Raw genomic sequence first — 24,372 nt, forward strand, 5'->3', positions numbered from 1 at the left:
TTTTTTATGATTTTTGGTAAAGTTTATTGAATAATTGAAGTGATATTTGGGATTTTTATTGTATTTATAGGTGAGTTTGGGGGAGTGGGGCAAAAGGGATTCTTTGAATTTTTTTTTCAAGACATTTTCGAGAGGAATTCCTCGACATAAATTTTCCATGTCTTTTTTTCATCATTTTTTGGTGTTCTCTCATTGAAAATAGTGAGAGGGAAATTTATTCTGATTATTCTGAATTTGGGAATACGTTTACCAGAATTTTTTTATGATTTTTAGTCAAGTTTATTGAATAATTGAAGGAATATCTGGATTTTTCATTGTTTTTTGCAGGGAATTCTAAGAGAACTCTCATGTGATTCTCATAGAATTCTATCGAGAATTTAATAATATTGCACAAATTTACCCGAATGTTCCCCATGAATTGGTCTTAATTTTAAGGGAATAATTAAATTGAAATTGCCGTTTTCCGTGACTTTTTTACCGTTTTGAATATTATTGGTTTAAAAATATAACAAATTTTAATTCAAGAGCTGAAGGGGACTTACAAATTACTTGAAATGAGTATTTTTTAAAGAATTCCAATAGAACTCCAATTTTATTCTGCTAGAATTTCCATAGAAATTCAATAGAATTCAGTTGATTGAAAATTCAAGAGTATTTTCCCTGAATTTTCCTCATTTATATTAATTTTCATGGAATAATTAAACTGAATTCTACAATTCAACAGTTCTTGAATCACAATTTTTCTCACTTGAAATGAGTATTTTTTACTGAATTCTAATAGAACTCATTTATAATTCTCATAGAATTCCAATATGAATTCAAAAGAATCCAATCATTTTAAAATTCAAGAATATTCACCTGAATTTTCCCCATTTGTATCAACTTTCATGGAGTAATTGAACTGAAACTTCAGTTTCAATGAGAAAATTGCCCAAAATACCAATTATTTCCTTGCAGTTGGAGCAATATGCTTTTTCCTCCACGGAGTTGGCTATTTCTCCAACAACGTAATCGGAATAATCTACGCGAAGAAAGACTCCAACGACATAAAGATAGCCTACATGAGTTACTTCGGCAAACGAGTGGACATTGACACGACCTACGACGACATCAGCTGTCCCGAGCCCAAAACAATGTTCCGTAATCCCCTATTCAGTCCGTTGGTAGTTGAGTCCCAGAAGAAGAAGCTGAAACTCTTCGTCCAGGGTAAAATCATCGACAGCGACAAATTTTACAAACTGTTGGGGGTCGCATTCTGATCCAGTGTAATTAGTCATTAAGAGAATAAAAGATTAAATTGTTAAGAAGATTCGATTTATTTACAGTTCATAATATTTCCAGGATTTATTAATTAGACCACCTGAAGTGGGCGTAGGCACGATTTGCCTCGCACATTTTGTGGAGGTCCTGTTTCTTTTTTACGACACGTCCCTAGAGAAAAATCAATTGCCAATTAATTCTGACTCTTAGAAAATTTCACTAAGATTTTATTAAGACCCATTTCTATCTTAATTCTTTAAAAAGTCATTAGTTATCATAAAAAATAGCTTTTATATTATTCAAACAAATAAGTAAATGATTGTAATCATGATAATGAAAGATATTTCTTATTTTCTTTAAAAAATCGTGAACTAGAAATTTTTATTCATTCAAACACAATAAGAGTGAATATTAAATCCCTTTTTAATCAAGGAATTGTTATTACCTGATTGTCGGCTGCATCAATGAGCTCTTTAGCCAATTGCGTTGAGAAAGGAATACGACCGTTTTTATCCTGAGCTGCTTGGATTATCCAATTCATCGATAGAAACCTTTGACGTCGTTCTAAAACTGGTATGGGTACCTAAAAAGTGATCAGAGTCATTCATATTTCTTAAATATTGGATAACACGTAATGTTAACTAAAACAAAGAATCTCAAGATTTTCCTCGGTATTTTTCTTTGGCTTGTGTAGATGTAAAACTGTAGCAGTAGAATACAGTTTTTTTAAAACAATAATAATTATTATTGTAGCAGTAACAATAATAATAATTATTAATGTAGCAATAATTCTGCGATAGAATAGAATGGAAATAAAGTACTCTATTCTATTCTATCGCAGAAATGTCTGAATAATTCTGCACTTTCTCATAACAAAAAATTTCAATATTTGCTTTTTTTATTTTTTCAATGGCTCAATACGAATCCCAAGGACTCACTCGATAGTTCGATCCTCCTTTCTTCATCGTCATGAGCTCCATAACCGGTTTGCAATTTATGACAGCCGCATGCAGAACTTCCTTCGGACTCAGAATAATATTAGCTCGCTCTTCAGGTCTGGCTTTGTGGTACCTCTCCAGCTGTGATCGTTTTACCTTCTCTAAGGCCTCTTCCACGAGGCTCCTCGCGAGCTCTTTCTTCCCCTTTCGCAGTACGTAATTGATGAACTTGCTGGTGAAGAGAAGAAATGAGGATTTTGTATTCACCTCTGGGCCAAAGTGGAATGTTTTTTTTTTCTTACTCAACAACGGAATCGAAGAACTCTGAAGACGTTTCCGCCTTCATCGCCGGTAGAATCGGCACGTGAGCGATTTTCGCGAGCTCTCCGCTCTCCTCCAGACGCGCCTGCTCATCTTTTCTGAATGTCGGTTTGATGTGATAGGGGTTGAACACACTGTACGTCCTGATCGCTCCAATCCCCAACACTCTGATAACCGAATATTCGTTAATGTCCCATATCTGCTAGGGAAACGAGGGAATTTGGACGAGTCAGGGCTCACTTCAAAGCTCCAAAAGAGCCCTTCAAAATAAAGAAAAAATCGATAAAATCGACTCTGCGAATCTGGAGATATCGACAATTAAAGACAATGCGTTTTATCTTCATCTCGATGTGACTCGAAATTCAGTTTTTGGGAAATATCTCGATATCCGGAAGAGATATCCAAATTCCCGTTATAACCTTTTCTGTAGATCTCGCTCTCCCCCACAAAAAAGATTCTTACAAAAATTTCGCTATCTCCCCCGGCTCCCGAGATATTTCCAAAAAACTAAAATGGAAATTGATCCTCTCCAGAAAGCAAAAAACTCTTCTTCAATCGTCAATAACTCACGATCGGCAGAGTGAAAATGGCCAATTTTTTTTTCAATCTCCAGGCGCTTCCCCAATCTTCAAAATGAAATTTGACTCATCCAAATCGCGCCGTTCGACCCCGCGCTATCTAACAATAAAGCCCCAAACCCCGGAATCCGCGAAAATCCCCTGTTGAGGTTATGTCCCCTCAGCCCTTCCAACCCCCAAATCCCCCTGTTCTTTCAAAATACCCCTCCCACGCACCCCCAGAACCCCCCAAGACCCCAAACAACAACAAAAAACCATAAATACCTGTTCGACACCCGTTTAACGAGCGATTGAATCCTGCCGACGGAGCCCATGATTCCAACCTCAAAAACCCTCGAAAAATCCCAAAACTTCTCCCTCTCCTCTCCCTCCACTGACAGAAAAATCACCGATGCACCCAGTCCCTCTCTCGCCCCAATAACACCTCAATCACCTTCAATTTCCTTTAAAATCCTGACCACTCGGAGTCTCCCAATAATCGAATTACTCCCTCACTTCGTTTTCTCCCTCGGCCAATGGCATTCGTCGCCTTCCCCCGGCGCTATTCCCGTCATTTGCGTTCACCCCCCGTCTTCGCCCCCCACAGACCCTAACCCCACCCCCTCACACCCCTGAAATTCCAGTTGATTCCACAGTGGGAAACCGTAAGGGCAGCACTTGTCGCTCGAAAAATCGATTAAACGCAGGTGCTGGTGTTGGAAAAACGGTTTTTCCGTCTAGTTCACGTTGTTCCTCAGTTGTTCCATGATCACCAGAGTAATCATAAGCCCCAGGAGTAGTGACAAGTGCCGATAATCATCGCTGAAAGGCTCCAGAGGAGGTTTCGACAGTGGCTTTTACTTCTGTTGAATATCGAGAGCGTGATATTGAGAAAAAAGTGTTTTTTTAATGTAATTAGTTGGTGAAAACTCTTGTGATTTAATCTTTCATGTGTCTGGGGATATAGCATCGGCTTTATGACATCCGGAAAGGAAACTATGGGGTAAGTCGGGGCTGTTCGTCCCCTGTGGTAGATTTTTGGGGCTTTTTGGAGTGAATTTAATGTGTCGGGGGTTTATTGTCTTAATTGGGGGGTCTGGGGGTGATTGACACAGTTTGAGCTGCTCCACACGGTCATTAAGTCGTTGGTGTCCCTCAGGACTCGATCACGACAGACTGGGTGATTTATTTGCTGGGGTAATTGGAGCAGAAGATTTTAGTCTGTAATTATTTCAGTCGGGTATTGATTGTCGGTTGGGGGGACAGGGGTTTGCAGATTTTATCTGTGGGATTTTTTTTGAGGGACGGGGGACCTTCGGGGGATACGGGATCTCGCAATTGATGCATTTATTGTTCTTGATTGACTACAGTGAACAGCCAATTTTCACATGCAAAGCGCATGTGTTTCACATCGACCCCAAGACCAAACGGTCGTGGGTATCAGCATCAACTGCTGCTGTTTCTGTATCGTTTTTCTATGACTCGACGAGGAGCTTGTACAGGATTATTTCGGTGGAGGGAACCAAGGTGAGTTTTCAGGGGTGAAGGTGACACTAGAGGGTGAAGGGTTAAGGATATTCAAGGATTTTGGCTGCTTGGCGATTTTTTTTCGCCTGTGAAATGATTTCCTGGTTTTGGGGTTCGGTATCGGAGAGTCACGGGGGAAGAATTTAATAGAATTCGCTGGACAATTCTGTTGAAATGTTCCATGGAAAATATTCTGTGGAGAAAGTCAAAAGAATTCATTTTGTCGGCCAAATTTTCAGAGTTTTTTGCTTGATTTTTTGGGTGAGAAGAGAAAAGTAGAAGGAACAAAATTAGGAAATTCGAGATGAGGAAATTCTATAGAAAATATTGAGTGGAACGGAAAAATCGAATTCTATTGACTTTTTCTACTGAAATTTCAATAAAATCGGCCAGAAATTAACAGGAAGTTTAATCGAAATCGAAGAGAATTTTTTAACGAATTCGCTAAGTTTTTCTATTAAGTTTTTTCGTGGGTGTTTCATTTGAGCCCCATTCGATTTTATTATTTAAACTTTGCAAGTCTGAATTTGAATCTCGATATTGAATCGTTAGATAACATTTTTGAAGTCTGACAAAAATTAGAAAGTTCACGTTTGAAGCAAGACTGATGAAATAATTTAAAAAGTGCAATTTTCGAGGATTACGAGCATTTTCTATAAATAATTTATAAACAATTTTGCTCCATAAAAATAATTTATTCAAATTTATTCACATTATTTACTTATGAATAACGATTGTTTCCTCACGCAATTCAGTTGATAAATTTAATGATTGAAAATGATTGAATCTATAGTGTAGCCTGCACTAAACTGTAAAAGATACTTGGATATCCTTAAATGCAAAAATTTGCTTTCTCTAAGAAATTCTGTTGACGTGTAATTGTTAATAGAATTGGCAGAAAAATGCAAATAGAATTTTTCAATGGAATTCCAATAGAATTTTTTCATACGTGGGCTTGAGGATGAGCAGGTAATGAGGGCTTGGCTCTTTCAGGCGGTTATCAATAGCACCATCACTCCCAACATGACGTTCACCAAGACATCGCAGAAGTTTGGACAGTGGTCTGATGTCAGGGCCAATACTGTTTACGGGCTGGGGTTCTCGTCGGAGGCTGAATTGGGAAAGGTCAGTTTTTGGGGTTCAGTCTTTTGACATTTTTTGTCTTCTGGATTTTTTTTTCGTTGAAAAACATTATTTTGTGGAAATGTTAATGATATTTAGGGTTGAACCTTGGGAATTATTAGAAAATATTCTGTAGAAAAAATCAAGTGAATTCAATTTTTCTGTTCAACTCATTCTATTAAAATATTTTCAATAGAATTCCCTCGTCTCAAATTTTCAAGTTTTTCCCGTTCTGTTTTTATTTTATTTTCATCGAGAACATCCAACAGAAAAATCGAAAAATTCAAGCCCAAGGGAAACTTTATTTTGTGGAAATATAAATGATATTTAGGGTTGAACCTTCGGAATTATTAGAAAATATTCTGTAGAAAAAATCAAGTGAATTCAATTTTTCTGTTCAACTCATTCTATTAAAATATTTTCAATAGAATTCCCTCGTCTCAAATTTTCAAGTTTTTCCCGTTCTGTTTTTATTTTATTTTCATCGAGAACATCCAACAGAAAAATCGAAAAATTCAAGCCCAAGGGAAACTTTATTTTGTGGAAATATAAATGATATTTAGGGTTGAACCTTCGGAATTATTAGAAAATATTCTGTAGAAAAAATCAAGTGAATTCAATTTTTCTGTTCAACTCATTCTATTAAAATATTTTCAATAGAATTCCCTCGTCTCAAATTCCCAAGTTTTTCTCGTTCTATTTTTCTTTTCTTTTCATCGAGAATATCAAACACCAAAATCGAAAAATTGAAGCCCAAGAATTTCTATAGAAAAATCAAAATCTATCGACGTTGTCTTATTAAATAACAAAGCGTCTAAAATATTTCCACAGTTCATCGAGAAATTTCACGAGGTGAAAGAGGCGACAAAAATAGCTGGTGCAAAGCTGCAATCAAACAGTTCATCAGTGACTCCATCGACAAGTGCAAATGTCAGTCCCATAACCCAGCGCTCCTGCATGCCCTCGTCCGAGCAAGATCTCATCGATCCCCCCAATTCATCCATGATAAACTCAAACCTATCAGCCTCGAACAATCCCAATCCCAATGCCAACATGATATCCGCACAGAACAGTGTGTCATCGGTCAGCAGCAGTCCACTACCAGGCACATGCCAGAACAAAGTCGACGAGGAGCTGAAGAATGCTGTCCACGCTAGATCGCAGATCATCAATCAGCAGCAGAACACGGAGAGCCCACAGCATCAGGGAAAACAGGGACAAATGGGGGTCAACCAGGGACAGAGCATGGAGATGCAATTGAAGTATGAGAATGACAGGCTAAAACTCGCATTGGCACAGAGCTCGGCCAATGCCAAAAAATGGGAGGTGAGGCTCATTTTGGGCTCATTTGATGTACATTTTAGTAGCCAAGTGGTAAAATGACTTAAAAATGTCGAAATATCCTTCTTCAATCATCAAATTTGTCAATTAAATTGCGCGAGAATTCGAGTTACATTTTGCACAAGATTATTATTTTTTTAAACATTGGTTGATTATTCATAATTAATTTAAATTTGTTAAACTTTCGGAAACCTTATTTTTTTAGGCATGAAATTCATTTTTGGTAAAATTCTGAGTATGAATAAATTTATTATGATTTCGAACAAATGATTTTTGTGGTGGAAAATTTATTGTTTATCAATTATTTATACAAAATGCTCGTAATTTTCAAAAACTGCAATTTTTAAGTTATTTTATCAATCTTCTTTCAAAAGTAGTTTCAATTTTTTTTCAGATTTTTTAGTTTTCCATGTTTTCTGACAGTTCTATGTCGAGATTCAAATTCAGACTTGCAAAGTTTAAATAATAAAATCATTGTAAAATTCCTCAAATTTGTCAATTAAATTGCGTGAGAAAAATCATGAATATTCAGCGCCATTCAAATTACATTTCGCACATGATTAAAAACCGTTTTAAATGATTTAGAAATTCTTGGGCTTGAATTTTGATTTAAAAAATGTTGTGTAAGGGTTCAATATCTCTTATTCACCGTATCAAATTCACACCTGCAAAGTTTAATAATAAAATCATCGTAAAATTTTCGGAAACTTGGGGTCAAATGGGGCTCAAATGGCCTTTTAAAAATAAGAACGGCCATTCGAAAGCAAAAATTCTGTAGATTATGAGTATTTTGTGGTCCCAGTGCTCGTTTCGACGCATTATTTCTGTCTGTTTTTACACGTGGCTTCTACGAGGGATATAAATATACCAATTCTCAGCGTTTCGCAAGTCCAAGCTCTGATAACTTCTCAGAATTTCCTCCAGATGAATCATACGTTCAGCATAAATTCTCTTTGGGAATTTCGGTCAATTGAAATTCGCAATCGACGTCTCGATCGTTCGCCGCTCTAATTCGGCGAAATTTTTAATTGGGTGCTGATGGAATTGGGTTAATTAACTTTTCGTTGGATTTTCCAATTACACCAAAGGGCACACAATCACTATAATTATGGTGATGATGGATAATTAATAATAATCACGATTGATTGATGTAACAGGTCAATGTTTGTTTTTTCAATCGTATATTTGTCTGGGGAGGAAATGTCACCGGAATTTAAATCCATTCATCACCGAGATGATTGAATTTTTAATGACATATAAGAAATCGTGTTACGCTTTATCGATTCATTTGACTTTTGTTCAAATTTGTCGTTAAGGTGGAGCTCTCGACCCTAAAAATGAACAACGCGAGGTTGACAAGTGCTCTTCAGGAATCAACAGCGAATGTAGACGAGTGGAAACGACAGTTGCAGCTCTACAAAGAGGAAAATATGCGTATTAAAGCTAAATACGCTGATTTGGAGTCTGGAAAAGTGGCTGAAGGCAACAGTGAGGCACTCAAACTGCGTGTGGAGGCGTTGGAGAACGAGTTGAGGACAAGAAACGAGGAGTTGAAAGCCATGACCATGGCCACCAAGAACAAAGACTTCGTGGTAAGTTCTTTCAATTTCAATCAATGACAAAATCATCTTGAAAATTGGTAGTACAGACAGAACAAAAATTCTATTGGATTTCTATTAAACTTCTATGGAAAAGTGCATTTGTTGAAGAATTCTGTAGCTTTACTGTGGGTTTTTTAATAGAAAATGTCCAATAGAAAATATTTTATAGAAAAAATCAGTAAAATTTTATCTTTCTACGCAATTTTTTATTGAGGCATGAATTTTCAAAGTTTATTCTCTTCTCGTTAAGATAAAAGAGCGAATTCCATTGATGTTTTCTATATAATATTTTCCATTGAACATTTCTATTGAAAAAATAACCGCCCAAGAACTAGTAGAAATCCAATTAATATTTTTTAAAAAATCTACTAGATTTTTCTATAAATTTTTTTCGTACGTGATTCGTCTCAATTATTGCTATGTACATTTTTTATGATCCTCAGGCCCTGCAGAAGGTGAACGACGAGCTTCGTGAGATGCTGGGTGTTGTCCATGAGCAGCTTGAGCTTGCATTGAGTGCAAACAGAGTGCAGAAACAAAATTTGGATACATTGAACTCACGATTAGCTGGTTATATTCAAGATTTAGCGACAGTGCATCGAGAAATAACCAACACACTTCAAACATAAGTAAACATTCTTTTTTTTATTTGAAAAGAATTTAAGAGAATTATTGTGACGCAGGACGTGACGACCTGATCATGACGTAATGAAAATGCAGGATATGATTTTAAAACAGTAAATGAAATGCAGGAGGAGAAACACCAGAAGGGGGAGGATGAGAAACGAAGGGCCATGTTCCAAAAAAATACATATCTTAGTAAACTCCTTCCAGAAGAATTTCCACTGTGCCACTTTACGAGGGTTAACTTTAGTACAGAATGTGCCAGAATCTTTTTTTTCTTTTTTATTTCATGAGCTCGTTAGAGAAGTGGTGAAACGTGTGGGGAAATAGTTGTCGAGTTGAATTTATTTCTGGTAATTGGTTTGGTAATCAGTTTATCCCGAGAATTAGTGGGTCTATGGGATAATGTGGAAGGATCTCCTTTTATAGATGAGAAATTGTCAAAATTGTCTCAAATTTTATCTAGATAATTTAATGATTAGTGTTTGAACTATCTCATGAATTATTGGATTTTGGCTTTTGTCGATTGAAATATCTCGCGAACGAATGGGTTTAGGAGAAAATGTGAAAAGAACTTTTTTGTGGAGGAGACAATTCCCTGCGAAAAGTTTCCTATGACATTTTCCTCTAGGAGCACTCATTATCGAAATAATTCACCATTCAACAGAATGACTAACGTAAGCAATCAAGTTTTTACGTTTTACTATTTCATTATTGATTTTTTACGCTTTAATGCTTGCGAGGGCAAATTCTTACAATATTTTCCAGAGCAGTCATTAACAACGATTCTTTACACGTCGTTGTCAATCATAATCCGCCATAATTGTATAAAAGTATTTGAAATCAGAGGGTGACGTAGAGATTCAATTTTTTTTTAAAGACGAAATCAGTTTCGCATAGGTGGTTAGATATTATTAAACGTAACTATTGTTAATATAATTTTTTTACAAATGAGACTGATCGTTCTTTAGAGTATTTTGCGTTTCTATTGACTCGGATTTTCGTCGCTTAAATGAACAATGAGAGCTTCAACATGTGGAGGAGTTGAGGAAAACTGATCAAAGGAGGTAAACATATCAGTATTGTTGATATGGAATGACGATAAGATTCTGTAGTTTTTTTTTGGAAACTGCCCCTTTGATATTTGTAGGAATAACTATAATTGCAAAGTGCACGAGTAACAGTTAGCGAATAATTGAATGAATTATTTCAATCAAATGACAAATAATTCACGTAAAATTTAACAGAAAAATCTGGCGCTTTTTATAAAAATTCTACCAGAAAATTCTGTTTTCTTCACTGGAATTGGCGCATAAAACCACCAGAATTATTTGATAGAAAGTGCCAGGTTTGTCTATTAAATTCTCTCATACGTGTTCCCACAAATTATTTGGGTTTTGTGGTATCTTCAGAGGGAAGTTGAACACCTTGAGACAGTGTTGCCCTATAATTCATTTTGAGAACCAGAACTCGCATGAATTTTCAATTTTTCAATCTCACGATGTTGACCCCAGAAAATTTTCCATTCCAAACACTCGAAAAATTGTTCATTAATCAACGAATAATTTTTCATGAATTATTATTGCCGTTTGAAGAATGCACAAATGGGGAATAAAGAAACACCTTCGCGCAAGTTCACGTGAAATCAATGAATTAATTGATATAGTTTGCGCAAGGGAGTCGTTGATACTTTTCTATTTTTAATTTTTCGATGAATTTTCGGAATGCCTGCAGTACGTCCATTTTTTTAACCAAATAATTCAATAACAATTTGCCAACAATGTTCGCACAACTCAAGTTGATCATCAACATTGTCAATTTACAGAATGATTTACTGATATTTTAGTTTTAACTACCAATATTTTTGGTAAAATCAATGAAATATTTTCCCTCGACTTATGATATTACATTGTCAGTGGGTGTTGAAAGAATAACCGAAGTGTTAATTTAACGAAAATCAGGGAAAACTACAAATTTGAGCTTCGCTTCCTCAAAACTTAGCCAATGACACTCTCGTTTTACAATTATCACTGTTATCGAAAAAGAAAAAAAATGAAAAAAAGTGAAAAAAAAATATTAAGAAAGACTCAACGAAGTTGTTGATGGAGTTTATACAGTAGTCATCTAGTCCTCCTCGTATACGTGAGTCCATGCACAAAAGAAATAGTGAAAAATAAAAATCATGAGAGACAATTAAATAATTAATGACATGAGGTACGTGAGCGAACGCGCAAGTGCAGTTAATCTCCAAATAACTACTATCAAATCATACTAGGACTTTGTTGTAAATTTTAATGATACATTTTTGGCATTTACAATAGTTGAGAGTTATAATGGGGGGAGTAATTATTTTGACAAATGCACGATCATTGTAAACACCGATCGGTCCTATTGGGATGCGCTGAGGGGGAAAAATACCTGTGCCCCATGGAGAAAACGAATTTACGTGCTGAATAAATCAATCAATCAATTTGATGGAGAAAAATCAGTTTTCTGAGGCATTTTCTAGGAATAAATTCATCCAAAACATCGAATAATGCACGATCCTTCTGGCAGAGGTATCATTTTCCCTCAGTGCGATTAACGAATGAGATAACGTATATTTAAATTGATTCAATTAACGTTAAATTAATCAACCCATCGATTTATTTAATGCAAGATATAAGTATGCTCACCGTAAGACAATATTTTTCAATTAATTTTTTTAAAACTAATCTTCCAGGATTTTAACTTTGTACTCTTGTATTGTATTTATCAGCAGCTAATAATCATCGTATTAATGAGTTTAAGGTAATCAGTGTTATGAATCTCAGTGGCATTTTATTTGTATTAGGGATGATATTAATTTCTCTCGGCTGTTTTTTTTTTCGTTGTGAGATTGCGTTGATCAGCGTTGATTAATTGGTCTCGAGAGGATTTGGGAGTGAAAACATTTATCAATCGGGGGAACAGTTTGCAGTCCCGAATATTTTTCTGTGCAACTTCTGCCATTACGATATTTTCAATGGAAAGATGAAATTCTATTGGATATTTTTTATTAAAAAAACGCAGCAGAGCAGCAAATTCTGCGATTGAATTGACCAAAACTAATGGAATATTCAATAGAAATGTTCACCAGAAAATGAAGATTTAGTTTAAATTAAGTTTTGATCAGATTTTTCGATACAAATGATTTTATCAAGATATTTCCTGTAGATAATGTCTCAATAGAAGAACGAAATCCCATTGATTTTTTCTATTAAAAAAACGTGCGGAATTCTTCAAGAGAATCGGCCAAAAATTAATATAATTTTCAATAGAATCTTTTCGTATTTCACTATTTTTTTCACTCCCAATGCCTCTTAATGATATTGATCTAATGAAAAACGAGAAAAGTGAGGGGAAAATTGAAATACCAAATATTTATTCCTTGATAAGAAGTAATTAGTCACGTATTTAAACATTTTATATGAAAGAGAGGGAATAAATTATAATTGACATGTTTTTAATCATCGGAATGAGTAGATAAGTTTTTAACATATGTAAGTGATGATGTTTTTAACACGTGGAGACGAAAAATCATGCCATTGGGGGATGAGGGGTGCACATGAGGCATTACTGATCGTTCTATTTGTAATGCCAATTTGTCCAATGAGTTGCCACAGTTTCTATTGACACAATGATGAATCTCGTTAGATCTGATTAATCATTTGTTACTGTATCATTTGTAAGAATTCATGGGAATGTTCCTCAATCGGATGATCGGTACAAACTATTAATGATGTATATACAATACTGTTTTATTTAATTGAAGGGGGGGAGGAGGTGAGGATTTTGGTCATCGGGACAACACGATTTTGAGGGGAAGTAATAAATGAGGTAATAACTATGCAATTGTTTGTGAAATTGTGGATGTTTTTAAGATGAACCGAGAGAAAATAACGTGGATACGTAGTGATTGAAATGACAAAAGGATACAATAAAAAATTGATGAATAAATAAATGAGTTTTACTATGTTTATTCGTCGTTTCCTCTTGAATTTATTGTCGTGCCTTCAAAATATCACTCGTTGTTGTGGTAATTTTGGGATTAATGTGTGAATTATCTCAAGAATTACTGGAAATTAATTTTTTTTAGTGGAAATATTTTGAGAGTGAATGGGTTTAGGAAAAAATGTTGAAGAAATTTCGTAGAAAAATCAAATTTTTCCATTGAACTTTTCTATTGAGGGGCTGCTGAATTTTTCTATAGAATCCGCAAAGACTAATGAAGATTTATAAATATGGAGATGAACAACAAAATCAAATAGAGTTTTCTAGAAATTTCTCGATATGAATTTTCAAAGTTTTTTTTTTCGACGTCTGAAAAAATTCGATAGAAAATTCTATTGGAATTCTATAGGAATTCTATTTGCTTTTGCGCTGATTCTATTGGATATTCGATAAGAAAACTTCAATAGATTTCGAATTTATGTTAGAATTCTTGAGATTTTTTCTATTTGAAATTATTGGGTAAAAATTTTCTTCGTATTTTCCGCTAGAAATAGAATTTTCCAATGGAATTCCAATATAAATTCTATAGAAACCCCATAGAATTCCTATTGAATTTTTTCATGCGTCTCCTTCCATCGAAAAAAATCCAGCAAAAACCCAAAGAAAATTCGAGCCGAGGAATTTCCCCAGAAAATATCTCAACCAATAAGTCGTCCAGAAGAATCGAATCCCATTGATTTTGAGTATCGACCATTTCCCGAACCATTTTGATTCTCAAAAAAGACTTGAGAAAATCAAAATGAAAATAGAAAATCAGTGCGAGTCCCCCAGCTGTCACTGTCAGTCACTGTTGCTTCCATCGAAAAAAATCCAGCAAAAACCCAAAGAAAATTCGAGCCGAGGAATTTCCCCAGAAAATATCTCAACCAATAAGTCGTCCAGAAGAATCGAATCCCATTGATTTTGAGTATCGACCATTTCCCGAACCATTTTGATTCTCAAAAAAGACTTGAGAAAATCGAAAATGAAAATAGAAAATCAGTGCGAGTCCCCCAGCTGTCACTGTCAGTCACTGTTTAACTTAGAATTAACTAACCTCCCCCTAACCTCGAAACCGTGTCTCCTCCGTCACCATGAGCTTCTCAGTGTTCGCTTCCACGCTCGTCCTGTGCAGCTCGGAGACAGTCCTCGCGTTCGACCTGTCCCGGCGCTCCCTCCGGACGCTGAGCCTCCCAAAGCTGAGGACCACCAAGGAAATAAAGCCCCACAACAGAGGGGAAACCGACTCGTTCCACGGGATAACCTCAGTCTCGATCTCCGGCGACGGTCACTACCTCAGCGTCTGCACGAACAGGAAGCAGCTCTGCCTGTACAGAACGAAGGATTTTTCCCTGCTGTCCAACCGGACTCTGGTGAGGGCGGCGAGTCGAGTGAGGTTCACCCCTGGGAACGACGTGATTGTCGCCGACAAGTCCGGCGACGCCTACCTGTTCTCCACGTGCCACCCAGACCGACCTGGGGAGCTCCTCCTGGGGCACCTGTCGATGCTGCTGGACGTCCTGGTCTCCGACGACGAGAGGTTCGTCGTCACTGCGGACAGGGACGAGAAAATCCGCGTGTCGCACTACCCCAACTGCTACAACATCGAGTCGTTCTGTCTGGGGCACTCGAAATTCGTCACCAACATCTCGGAGCTGCCGCACGACAAGAGGATGTTGGTCTCAGCTGGTGGAGATGGAGAGCTCAGATTTTGGAATTACGTCGAGGGGGTCGAGGTCAAGAGCGTTGGGTTCATGGGGCACATCGAGGAGAACCACGTGGAGAGGCTGAACGAGGGCCTGAGGGATCTGGAGCTCCAGGAGGCGGTCAGGAATCTCCCGGTGAAACGACTGGCGTTGGACATGGTGAATGGCAAGTCCGTTCTGATCAGCAGTTTTTATGGCTCTGGGGTCGTGCTGGTTTACCAAGTCGATGGGGATCTTGGGGTCGAGCTCCTGCAGACGATCTGCGAGGAGGAGGAATCCTTGGAGTGCGTACTCTCTGGGGGGAGACTGTGGATCTTGTTCGAGTCGGGGATTAAAGTGTTTTGCTTTGAGGGGACTTTTGTTGGGGATTCCGAAATTAATGAAGCGCTGGGGGAGGTGAATCAGACGTGGAAGGAGTTGAGAGCGAAAGTTTGTGAACAGATGTTTTATCCAATTTTGTATAAGAGGAAGTTTGATAATGTTCAGGAGTATCAGGAGAGGAAGAAGTCGAGGATGAAAGTATCTAATTGACGTTAAGAATTAATTGAGGCGGTTGAGGGTTTTAAGACTATTTATAAATTTGTTTGTATATTTTTTCTAATGGAACTTATTAAAGACAAATTGCGAAACAGTCATTTTGGGTCTTTCATTGCTCTCTTTTGTTTAAATGAAATATTAATTGTTAAAATTTCAAATTTTGACAATTAAAAATAACAAAAATAATTAAAATTTTAATTTTTACGCACGACAGAGGGTCTTGGTCTCCGCTGGAGGAAATCGTGGATGAAATTGTCTAATTGACATTGCGAATTAATCGAGGGAAAGTTTGAAGACTATTTATAAATTTATTTGTATATTTTTTTACGAAACTTCTCCAATTAAATACATATTGCGATTATCTCATTTCTTTTTTTTATCTGAATTAGTTATACAAATGATAATAAGCGACAGAAAAATGTTAAAAATGAGGAACGAAATAATTAAACTGGTTTGTAGTCTAGTTTGGACTCGAGTTTTTTGTTGTCTGACACTTTTCTCACTGCTTTCATGAAGTCCTCCTGGATTACGTACTCACGCTCGAGACGAATGGCGAAGAGACCCGCCTCGGTGCAGACGTTACGGAGATCTGCGCCGTTGAAACCGTCGGATAATTTGACCACCGCTTCGTAATCTGAATAAAACAGACATCAAAAACATCAATGATTCATTGAATGAGTGAAAAAATTTATGAATTGATGAATCCGTGAATTAATAAATCTTGTTCTCAAACAAATGGATGAATGGATAAATCAATTAATTAATTAATTAATTCCTCCAACAAAAAATGAATAAGTGCATAAATTAATAAATTAATGGATAAATTAATAAATTGATCAATTAACCAATTCCTCCAACAAAAAATTAACAAGTGCATAAATTAACAAATGAATTCATTAATTTTCTCTTACCAATCTCCCCGTGCTTAGCAATGGGTGCAGCATGAATCTTCAGAATTTCAAGTCTCGCTTGTTCATTGGGCAGGGGAATTTCGATTTTCCTGTCCAATCTACCTGGACGCAGAAGGGCTGGATCCAGTGTGTCTGGTCTGTTCGTCGCCATGATCATCTTGACTTGTCCCAGGGAGTCGAACCCATCCATTTGATTCAACAGCTCCATCAGGGTTCGCTGGATCTCACGATCTGCACTTGTACCTTCTGAGAACCTTCTGCCACCTGCAATACAAAAATGAATCAGTAAATAATCCTCAGTAAATAATATTGATTATTATATCGATATGATTTCGGAAAAAATCTGAATCTATTGATTTTTCGTGTAAAAAATTGTCTATCAAAAATTTTTGTTGCAAAAATATATCCAGTCCTTTCAAAAAAAAATTATTCTCTGTGCAAGCAAGAAATATAATTCGTATTCTGGAAAGCAGAGGAATTATTCAGGTATGAAACTTTGAAATTCGAACCAAACAATTATTATTTTTTTAAATTTAACCCAAACAATTCAGTAGTGAAGTGGTAAAACGGTTTAAGTCGACTTATCTGCTGAGTTTTTGAAGAATATCTCCGAATCTAAAGGAGATAGCGAAATTTTCGTAATAACCTTTTTTCTAGAGCAAATTGAGGGCTACAAAAAAGGTCCTGACCAAAGTTCAGCTATCTCCCTTAGATTCCGAGATATTCACTGAAAAATGGCCAATAGTCAAAATCGACCGTTTTATCACTTCGCTACTGAATTATTCTTTGGTAATTTCCAACTATCGATTTCGTTGGCCCAACCAGGATTTCTCTGAGTGCATTCTCATCGAAATGAGGCATTTTATATGAAAATACTGACCAATGGCATCGATTTCGTCCATGAAGATGATGCAGGGCTGATGATCACGCGCATAATTGAACATCTCACGAATGAGTCTGGCAGACTCTCCAATGTACTTATCAACAATAGCACTGGACACGACTTTGAGGAAGTTGGCGTCGAGTTGGCTGGCAACAGCACGCGCCAGAAGGGTTTTCCCAGTGCCAGGGGGACCGTACAATAAGCATCCTTTCGGTGGAGTTATCCCAACGCGTTGGAACAATTCAGGATTGAGCAGGGGGAGCTCGATCACCTCGCGAAGCTCTCGAATTTGCTCACTGAGACCTCCAATTGCTGAGTACGTGACGTCCCCTGGGTCTTCGTGGGACATGTTGTAGACTAGAGGATCGACCTGAGAGAACAATCAGAATAATCAGTGGCGAATTGATGACAATGAAAATTCAAAAGGATTTATCGAGAAAATTAATCAGAATTGAGGGTTTTAATTGGCTTTTTGAGGTTTTTGGCTTGAGGACTCACCTCACGAGGTAAATAACGCATGATCGTTAACGTTGTCATGTCGAGGGCTACTCTGGTCCCAGATTTAAGTTTATTCTTGTCCAACTGACGTCTGCAGCCTACTACGTAGCGAGGACCATTTGTTGCTTTTACAATAACTGAAATGAAGAAATTATGTATTCGAAATTATTTATTCTGAATTGAAAAACTGTTCATTCTCTAGATAATTTACTCACATTTTTCTTCAGTAAGTTGCTTCAAAACCTCCCCCACAATCTAAAATCACAAAACATCAATGAATAATTGAACTTTAAAGTACAATAAATTTTAATGAGTTTGAAGACAATAAAAAATGAATAAAAATTATGAGAAGGTAAAAATTGTTGTCTTAATTGGAGCTCTAAAATTTCTCTCTGAAAATCCCAAATATTTCCCAAAAGCGGACGATTGCCGAAGCCAAGTCGATTCATCCTGCTCCAAAATTCATTACTGAAGCCATTAATTACGAATTATGATCATTTTTGTTATTATTTGTACCTGTCCAACACTCTGCAGTGCCTTCAGATCATTCTCAGACTTGTCATACTGTTTTGTGAGGTCTTTGAGGTGTTCTCGCACTGAAATAAGAAAAAATGGATAAAAATGTGTTAATAAACTCTGAAAATTATTGTGACAATCTTCTGGAGATTGAATTAATGACATAAATCGAGTGTTCTTGATTGAATGAGGATCTGGAGGGAGTGGATGACAGACTCTAAAGTGCACACAAAGGTTAACCCCAAACCCAAGTGAATTTTCCTCTTTTTTGTCCCAAAAAGAGGAAAATGCCTCTACATACTTTCTTTTAAGCGAGCCTCCACCTCCTTGTGCTCCAGGAGCTTTTTCCTGTAATCTTGAAGGGCCTTTTCCCTCACAGAATCCATGGGAGCTGCCATTTCTCCCGTATTTTGCTGTATAACGATTGGGAAATGAAAATTCCGCTTCTCTAGACGTGAAAAACCGGTGTTACTCTCGTTGAATCATCGATCGAACGAGACAGAGGGCACAAACTCCAGGAAATTATCGTTACACCTACTTTACCAACATTTTCATCACGAGGGAGTGATCTCAGACCAAGAGATGGCGGTGACAGGGCTAAAAAATTAGTGAAAAATTAGAAAATTATGAAAAGTCGAGTGCAATTATCCAATTTTACTTGGTAATAATCGCGGAAAATTAATGACTGATTGCGGACGAGTTTATGTGAAAATGATAATTAAATTCTTACGATTGATCGATGTCGCCACTGGTCTCGATAATTAATAACGTGTAATTTAATTTTTCTCCTGCAACACATCCCTTCATCTGTTCGTTAAACAGTATTTTTCGAGTGAAAACATCTCTGTAAATACTTGCCGCTGTCGAGTGAGTGTCGAGAGAGCGCCCAATTCGGTAACTGAGAGGACAGCTCGGGCTTTTCCACCTGGCAGGGGTTCAATATCACAGCCATGACCTGTGAGGGCATTAAAATTACGTAAAAAATAGGAATTAATTGCTTAATTTTGATGAATTCCCTCTTTTGAGCGTTTTGTGTTTCGAAAAATGGTTTATTGGATCCTTAAGAAACAATTTGTCAAGAGGTACTGTACCACGGTGATTAATTGTTTGGTAATTGGGGGTCATTAGGGAGTGCATGTGGTTTTGCTCAGTTTACCCTTTACTCTGGTGTTCACTAACATTTTTCTAGTCGAGATTGGGGGGTTATCACACGCAGACCTTGACACTGAAAACATATGAGGAGTCTTGTCAGATGTTGGCATGAGATTAACATTTAAATGGGAATGCGCTGTGACGGCAGGGAAATTTATTGTTTATTTGGCCGGAGAGGCCGGAATAGAGTCGTATGATCTTTAGTTATTGTCAGCTCAACTCGTCTGGGGTAACGTCGACCTCGAGTCCTTGTGTCGCTTTGGTAATTCAAGATTTTGAGGGGTCGATTATGAATTGGAGCAGGTATGCATTTACATCTTCACAGTATTTGAATTTGAATTTTTGGGGTTTTGGGGAGCAATGGGGACATTCGGGGGGACGCGAGGTGGGGGATACAAAGGGTGAAACGAAGTTTTGGAAAATTTAATGAAAAATGGGATTATTTTCTCATTTTATTTATTGGGGCTGATGGGGTAAAACGGACACTTTTTACTTTTTTTCAAATGCTAATGACAATAACAATAATAACAATTCTTCCCTCTTGTGATGAGCCTAGACTGAGCTCAATTGATAAACATATTTATGAGTTATGAATATTTTTAAGAAGGTGAAAAGGGTCCATTTAACCCCACCCCCCACTATGCAAGAATTTTTCTCTTAAATTTTTTCTATTAGAATTATTGGGCACAAATTTTCCAATTTTTTTCCGCTGGATTTTGTTTCGCTTTGCATTGCAGAATCCGAGTGGAAAAAACTTAGAAACTTGATGCCCAAGCATTCTTGTAGGAAAAGTCTCAAGAGAAAAATTGAAGCAGAAATTTGAAGTCTATTGCCTTTTTCCAATAGAATTATCGCAAAAAACGAATAGAATTTTCCAATAGAATTCCAACCGAATTTTCTAGCGAATTCCCTAGGTTTTCTATTGAACTTCATGCGTCCACTCCTCCAATTTATCTAATAATCATCCAATTCCGCTGTCCACCGGCAACACAAAAAATCATTCATTCAGCATTTGAAACTTAAAACAAAACTGTCACCCCTACGCACCACAATCGGTGATTCATGGGAATAAATGGGGATAAGGCACAATAGCACACAACGCTCAAAGTTGATTCACACTCCAGCTGTTGTTTTACTGTACCACATGGTACTCCCCCCACAGTTGATCGATTTTTTTTGTGTTTAGGTTTTGTCAGTCTGGTGTAGACAATAACGATTGAGAGTGCTGTGTACAACAATTCTTTATTTTTCATTGAAATTATCGGGAAGAGTCAATTAACACAGAGCTCCAGCTAATTTTGAATCTGGCGAGTGATCAGTGTTTCGTTGACAATAAGTCAATTACTAACAATGCAGTCGAAATACCTTCTCATTGCTGGTCTGGTGCCATTCATCGCTCTTGATATCTGGCATACTGGAGCGTAAGTTTGCTGACATCTGTATTTTCTGTGGAATTCGCTGACTAGTCTGTTGCATTGAAATCACTCTATTTCTGTCATCAAATGCATGTCAAGTTTTTCACTGTTTCGTAATTCATTTCGATGCAAAAAAATGTACGGAGAATTCATCTTGATAGGCTGTCGTGCACTCTAGCTGTTTCGTCTGCCCTCCGAGCACTCATTACAGTGTTTACATTTTTTTTCACTCATCTACTCGTTTGCGTGATGCCAGTGTTGGCCTGTCTGGTGGAGGATGAAGGAGAAAACTGCGAAAACAAGAGATTCATCTGAGAGCGATGGATTCTATAGGGAGGGTGGGGTAAAATGGACACTTTTGACTCCCTTGAAATGTTCATGACGTGTTGAATTGCACAGGAAATGAAATACTTACAAGTACAATTACAAATACAAGTTCTCATCGCTTCCCAAGAATTTCTCCTTAGAAATGCTATTGATTCCAATCAACTCAAATAATAACGTGATGAATCGTAAAATTTAGGAGGATAAGCCGTAAGAGTTTGAATGCTTTAAATAGAAAAAAATCATATGAAGTCTATCAAATTGATCTGGAGCGCGCCTTGGAGCTCTTTTCTAAAAAATCAGACGAAGAAACTTCGAAAATTTGAGCCGAGGAATTTCTTCTGCAGAAAATATCTCAATAAAACTAGTACCGGCTAATAAAACAGAAAGCTCTGCACTTTTTTATCGAATTCACTAGGTTCCTCTGTAATAGTTTTTCACACGTGATCACGCGATGTGTTGTCCAGTGCTGCAATATTCTTTTGCAGATTCGTGATATGCACAGCCAAGGTGATGATCGTGACGTACCTCATAATATTCGGCATTTGTCCGCTGATATTCCATTATTCGTATGGCTTTCAACGTAAAGTGCTCTTCTTAAACTTTGGTGAGTTCCAACATTGTTTATTAATTCTATTAATTAAATTGCAGTACAATTCATTGATGCAATCCAATTATTTGGCATTAAACTCAATTATTTTACTTTAAAAACAAGACGACTGTACATTTTTTACTAAATGAACTAAAAAATAAATATGATAAATTAATTTAATAATAACGAATAATACGATAAATTCATTTCAGGAGAAAAAGTCAACAGATTTTTTTCCATTGCACATTTAAAAAAAGTCGTTTCGCTATTTCACGCCTAAATAATCAATTATTCCTTAGGAATAATAACTAATGACAATGATTTTTTTCCAGTACACTGGCCCCCATCAATAGACTTTGATAATCCCGAGAGCGTAGGCCTCGAGGGGGCGCGAAATTTCTATTTAAGTACGAGCGAGGATGTTAAAATAGGTACATGGCAGATTCTGCCGAGATCGCTGGTGAATGAGTCTGTCAAGTGGACTGAGGAGGACTTCAATGCAGCACTGAGGAGTCCACAGAGGCCTGTATTCCTGTACATGCATGGGAACAGTGGAAATCGAGCCAGTAGCCACAGAGTGGAGCTTTACAAGGTCTTTCAGCAGCTGGATTACCACGTCATTGCCTTCGACTACAGAAGCTACGGGGACAGTGACCCTGCGGATCTGTCGGAGGATGGGGTCGTTGAAGACAGCAAATTTGTGCTGCAGTGGCTGATGAAGAAGGTCAATGGGAGTGTGCCAATATTCGTCTGGGGACACTCGTTGGGGACTGGGTAATTTTTTTTCTCCTTTTTTGTTGGATTGAGGGATGAGGTATTCGTTTTGTTGAGACCAGAAGACGAGACATTTGATATTTTCGAAGTATTCAGGCTCTCCTCATCCCTCGAGACTTCTTTCTCGACTCTCCCCTCTGGTTCTCCTCATCCAGCTCCATTTTATCTCCACTCATTGATTCATTGATTCATTCATTGAGTAATCAATGTTATGGAATGATTAATGAATCTCTGAATGATTGAGCAATCTCTTTATTAGAGTATCCAGTCACGCCCTGGCACTCCTCGCAGAGGAGAATGTCAACCCAACGGGGCTCTTCCTCGAGTCTCCATTCAACAACATGAATGACGAGTTGAGCTATCACCCCTTCGCTCAGATATTCAAACACTTGCCCTGGTTCCACTGGGTAATTGTGCAGCCGTTCTACGGTAATGGCTTGAAATTCGAGTCTGATAAGCACATTGGGGGCTTCAAGTGTCCTGTGATGATTCTTCACGCTGAGGATGACAACGTCATACCCATTTCCTTGGGGGAAAAGGTAATTTCTTCACAAGAAATTAATATTTACTTGAAATTAATGGCTGTTTTTATTTATTTTCATAATCGGAAATGATCTCGAATTGCTATTCAGTTTTACATAGCCCTGGAGTCTCCAAACATTATGATTGTACAATCGAAAAAACGTTGAGAAAAAGCTGAACATTTTTAAAGGGCGTTTTTAAATAATATTGGGAAATAAACACAATAGGGGGAAGTGCAATTAATAATTTGATGTTTCTAATGGCGGTTAGGTCGTCATTTGTCACAGTAGTCATGATAAATTATCCATTCACTATTTTCGCTCTATCGGACTTATTTCTTAATCTTTATTAAAAACGCTGTTTGAAAATGTTCAGTTTTTTCTACTTTTTTTGATTGTACAATCATAATTTTTAGACACTCCTGCGTGGTGTAAAAACCAATGGAAATTGGGGTATATTTTACATTATGAAGATGGAAAAACAATTAATTGTCTTAATTGTTTTTGTTTTGTTTTGTAGTTGATGGTCATTTTGGGTTCGAATAAATTTTCTTTTCGTGCTTTTGTTGCAGCTGTATAAAGAAGGATTGAGATTACATAAAGATGACCCCAATCAGGTGGACATGGTCAGGATAAATGGGTCCTTGGGACTTGGTCACAAGTACATATGTCGATATGAACCTCTACCAAATATAATTGAGTGCGTATTGTGCTACATAAAATTATTATTCTTTTTAATAATTTATTTTTGCGAATGTTCCAAATTGATTTTTGTCTGTTTTTTTTATTCTTGCAGGACATTCGTAGCAAAAGCCCAGTCTAGACACCGTCAATGAGGAGATTTACCTAAATTCAGGAAATTTAGTATAATATTTATGCCGAAGAAATCCGGCGAGTTGACTCAATTCTCATTTGATTTCACCAGGATCCAATAATACTTAATTACGTATTATTTGAGTGACTTGTGTCCAGTATTTTTGTGATAAATACGAAATTGAGAAAATGTGCATTAATAATTTACTTGTTTTTTCTTGGGAGTAAGTCTGATTGATGATTAGATATTGTGTGAGTGTACGCTTCAGTGAGGATTTGGTTTAATTTATGTGTTCAAGTGATGAAAGATGATAATAAATGTGAAGCTCTTCGTCTCACTCTGGCATTTTTTTCTGACATTCTGTAAGAAATCTCCTCATATGTCCCATTGTATTCATAAGTTATATCCTGGAATAAATTATTTCTAT

The 24,372-nt window shown here is 36.9% G+C and overlaps 6 protein-coding genes across 12 annotated transcripts in view; 4 read left to right on the forward strand and 2 right to left on the reverse strand.

The window, feature by feature from the left end:
- The window catches only part of LOC107038218 (transmembrane protein 186), a 3,056-nt gene extending 1,749 nt beyond the window's left edge, over window positions 1-1,307 (forward strand). The window contains exon 2 of the mRNA XM_015257187.2: window positions 958-1,307. Within this exon, the coding sequence (XP_015112673.1) occupies window positions 958-1,259 (302 nt within the window). The 3' untranslated portion in view covers window positions 1,260-1,307. The remainder of the gene's footprint in view (window positions 1-957) is intronic.
- LOC107038217 (28S ribosomal protein S7, mitochondrial) lies at window positions 1,298-3,641 on the reverse strand. The gene is made up of 5 exons (XM_015257186.1): window positions 3,362-3,641; window positions 2,501-2,686; window positions 2,199-2,430; window positions 1,706-1,843; window positions 1,298-1,431 (listed from the first exon to the last, which is right to left on the reverse strand). Exons 1-5 carry the CDS (start codon window positions 3,409-3,411, stop codon window positions 1,348-1,350), a joined length of 690 nt encoding a protein of 229 aa, XP_015112672.1. The 5' UTR covers window positions 3,412-3,641; the 3' UTR covers window positions 1,298-1,347.
- Window positions 3,642-3,743: 102 nt separating this feature from the next.
- On the forward strand, window positions 3,744-13,239 carry LOC107038219 (homer protein homolog 1). The gene is made up of 6 exons (XM_015257188.1): window positions 3,744-4,079; window positions 4,447-4,603; window positions 5,597-5,728; window positions 6,557-7,051; window positions 8,383-8,658; window positions 9,111-13,239. Exons 1-6 carry the CDS (start codon window positions 4,054-4,056, stop codon window positions 9,294-9,296), a joined length of 1,272 nt encoding a protein of 423 aa, XP_015112674.1. The 5' UTR covers window positions 3,744-4,053; the 3' UTR covers window positions 9,297-13,239.
- A 690-nt stretch (window positions 13,240-13,929) lies between these two features.
- Window positions 13,930-15,643, forward strand: LOC107038224 (tRNA (guanine-N(7)-)-methyltransferase non-catalytic subunit WDR4). Its single transcript, XM_015257195.1, has one exon. The coding sequence runs from the start codon at window positions 14,397-14,399 to the stop codon at window positions 15,537-15,539; it is 1,143 nt and encodes a 380-aa protein (XP_015112681.1). The 5' UTR covers window positions 13,930-14,396; the 3' UTR covers window positions 15,540-15,643.
- Window positions 15,644-15,833: 190 nt separating this feature from the next.
- LOC107038223 (26S proteasome regulatory subunit 10B) lies at window positions 15,834-19,258 on the reverse strand. The gene is made up of 8 exons (XM_015257194.2): window positions 19,084-19,258; window positions 18,655-18,950; window positions 18,354-18,433; window positions 18,053-18,092; window positions 17,838-17,974; window positions 17,337-17,709; window positions 16,457-16,720; window positions 15,834-16,179 (listed from the first exon to the last, which is right to left on the reverse strand). The coding sequence occupies exons 2-8, from the start codon at window positions 18,749-18,751 to the stop codon at window positions 15,989-15,991; spliced, it is 1,182 nt and encodes a 393-aa protein (XP_015112680.1). The 5' UTR covers window positions 18,752-18,950; window positions 19,084-19,258; the 3' UTR covers window positions 15,834-15,988.
- Window positions 18,941-24,282, forward strand: LOC107038225 (monoacylglycerol lipase ABHD12). 7 transcript variants are annotated; one of them, XM_015257197.2, is made up of 7 exons: window positions 18,941-19,435; window positions 20,692-20,926; window positions 21,733-21,851; window positions 22,169-22,610; window positions 22,870-23,149; window positions 23,704-23,831; window positions 23,928-24,282. In XM_015257197.2, exons 2-7 carry the CDS (start codon window positions 20,856-20,858, stop codon window positions 23,965-23,967), a joined length of 1,080 nt encoding a protein of 359 aa, XP_015112683.1. In that variant the 5' UTR covers window positions 18,941-19,435; window positions 20,692-20,855; the 3' UTR covers window positions 23,968-24,282. The 7 variants fall into 7 exon arrangements, with proteins under 7 accessions (XP_015112683.1, XP_015112685.1, XP_015112684.1 ...); XM_015257199.2 differs by having other exon boundaries at window positions 18,941-19,329; XM_015257198.2 differs by having other exon boundaries at window positions 18,941-19,310.
- Window positions 24,283-24,372: the final 90 nt, after the last annotated feature.

The sequence above is a fragment of the Diachasma alloeum genome, unplaced genomic scaffold, assembly GCF_001412515.2.
Source record: "Diachasma alloeum isolate Michigan unplaced genomic scaffold, Dall2.0 Dall_scaffold_00279, whole genome shotgun sequence".
Lineage (NCBI taxonomy): Eukaryota > Metazoa > Arthropoda > Insecta > Hymenoptera > Braconidae > Diachasma > Diachasma alloeum.

Coding starts and splice junctions, on each gene's coding strand:
- LOC107038217 (XM_015257186.1), bottom strand. CDS start 3,411: ATGGGCTCCGTCGGCAGGATTCAATCGCTCGTTAAACGGGTGTCGAAC. Junction 2,687..3,361: donor GTTAAACGGGTGTCGAACAG/GTATTTATGGTT, acceptor TTCGGTTATCAG/AGTGTTGGGGATTGGAGCGA. Junction 1,844..2,198: donor AAGGAGGATCGAACTATCGA/GTGAGTCCTTGG, acceptor ATCACTTTTTAG/GTACCCATACCAGTTTTAGA.
- LOC107038219 (XM_015257188.1), top strand. CDS start 4,054: ATGACATCCGGAAAGGAAACTATGGG. Junction 5,729..6,556: donor CGGAGGCTGAATTGGGAAAG/GTCAGTTTTTGG, acceptor ATATTTCCACAG/TTCATCGAGAAATTTCACGA. Junction 8,659..9,110: donor CCAAGAACAAAGACTTCGTG/GTAAGTTCTTTC, acceptor TATGATCCTCAG/GCCCTGCAGAAGGTGAACGA.
- LOC107038224 (XM_015257195.1), top strand. CDS start 14,397: ATGAGCTTCTCAGTGTTCGCTTCCACGCTCGTCCTGTGCAGCTCGGAG.
- LOC107038223 (XM_015257194.2), bottom strand. CDS start 18,751: ATGGCAGCTCCCATGGATTCTGTGAGGGAAAAGGCCCTTCAAGATTAC. Junction 18,434..18,654: donor GGAGGCTCGCTTAAAAGAAA/GTATGTAGAGGC, acceptor TTCTTATTTCAG/TGCGAGAACACCTCAAAGAC. Junction 16,180..16,456: donor TGCTAAGCACGGGGAGATTG/GTAAGAGAAAAT, acceptor TGTTTTATTCAG/ATTACGAAGCGGTGGTCAAA.
- LOC107038225 (XM_015257196.2), top strand. CDS start 19,699: ATGATCTTTAGTTATTGTCAGCTCAACTCGTCTGGGGTAACGTCGACC. Junction 19,809..21,732: donor TCGATTATGAATTGGAGCAG/GTATGCATTTAC, acceptor ATTCTTTTGCAG/ATTCGTGATATGCACAGCCA. Junction 23,832..23,927: donor CCTCTACCAAATATAATTGA/GTGCGTATTGTG, acceptor TTATTCTTGCAG/GACATTCGTAGCAAAAGCCC.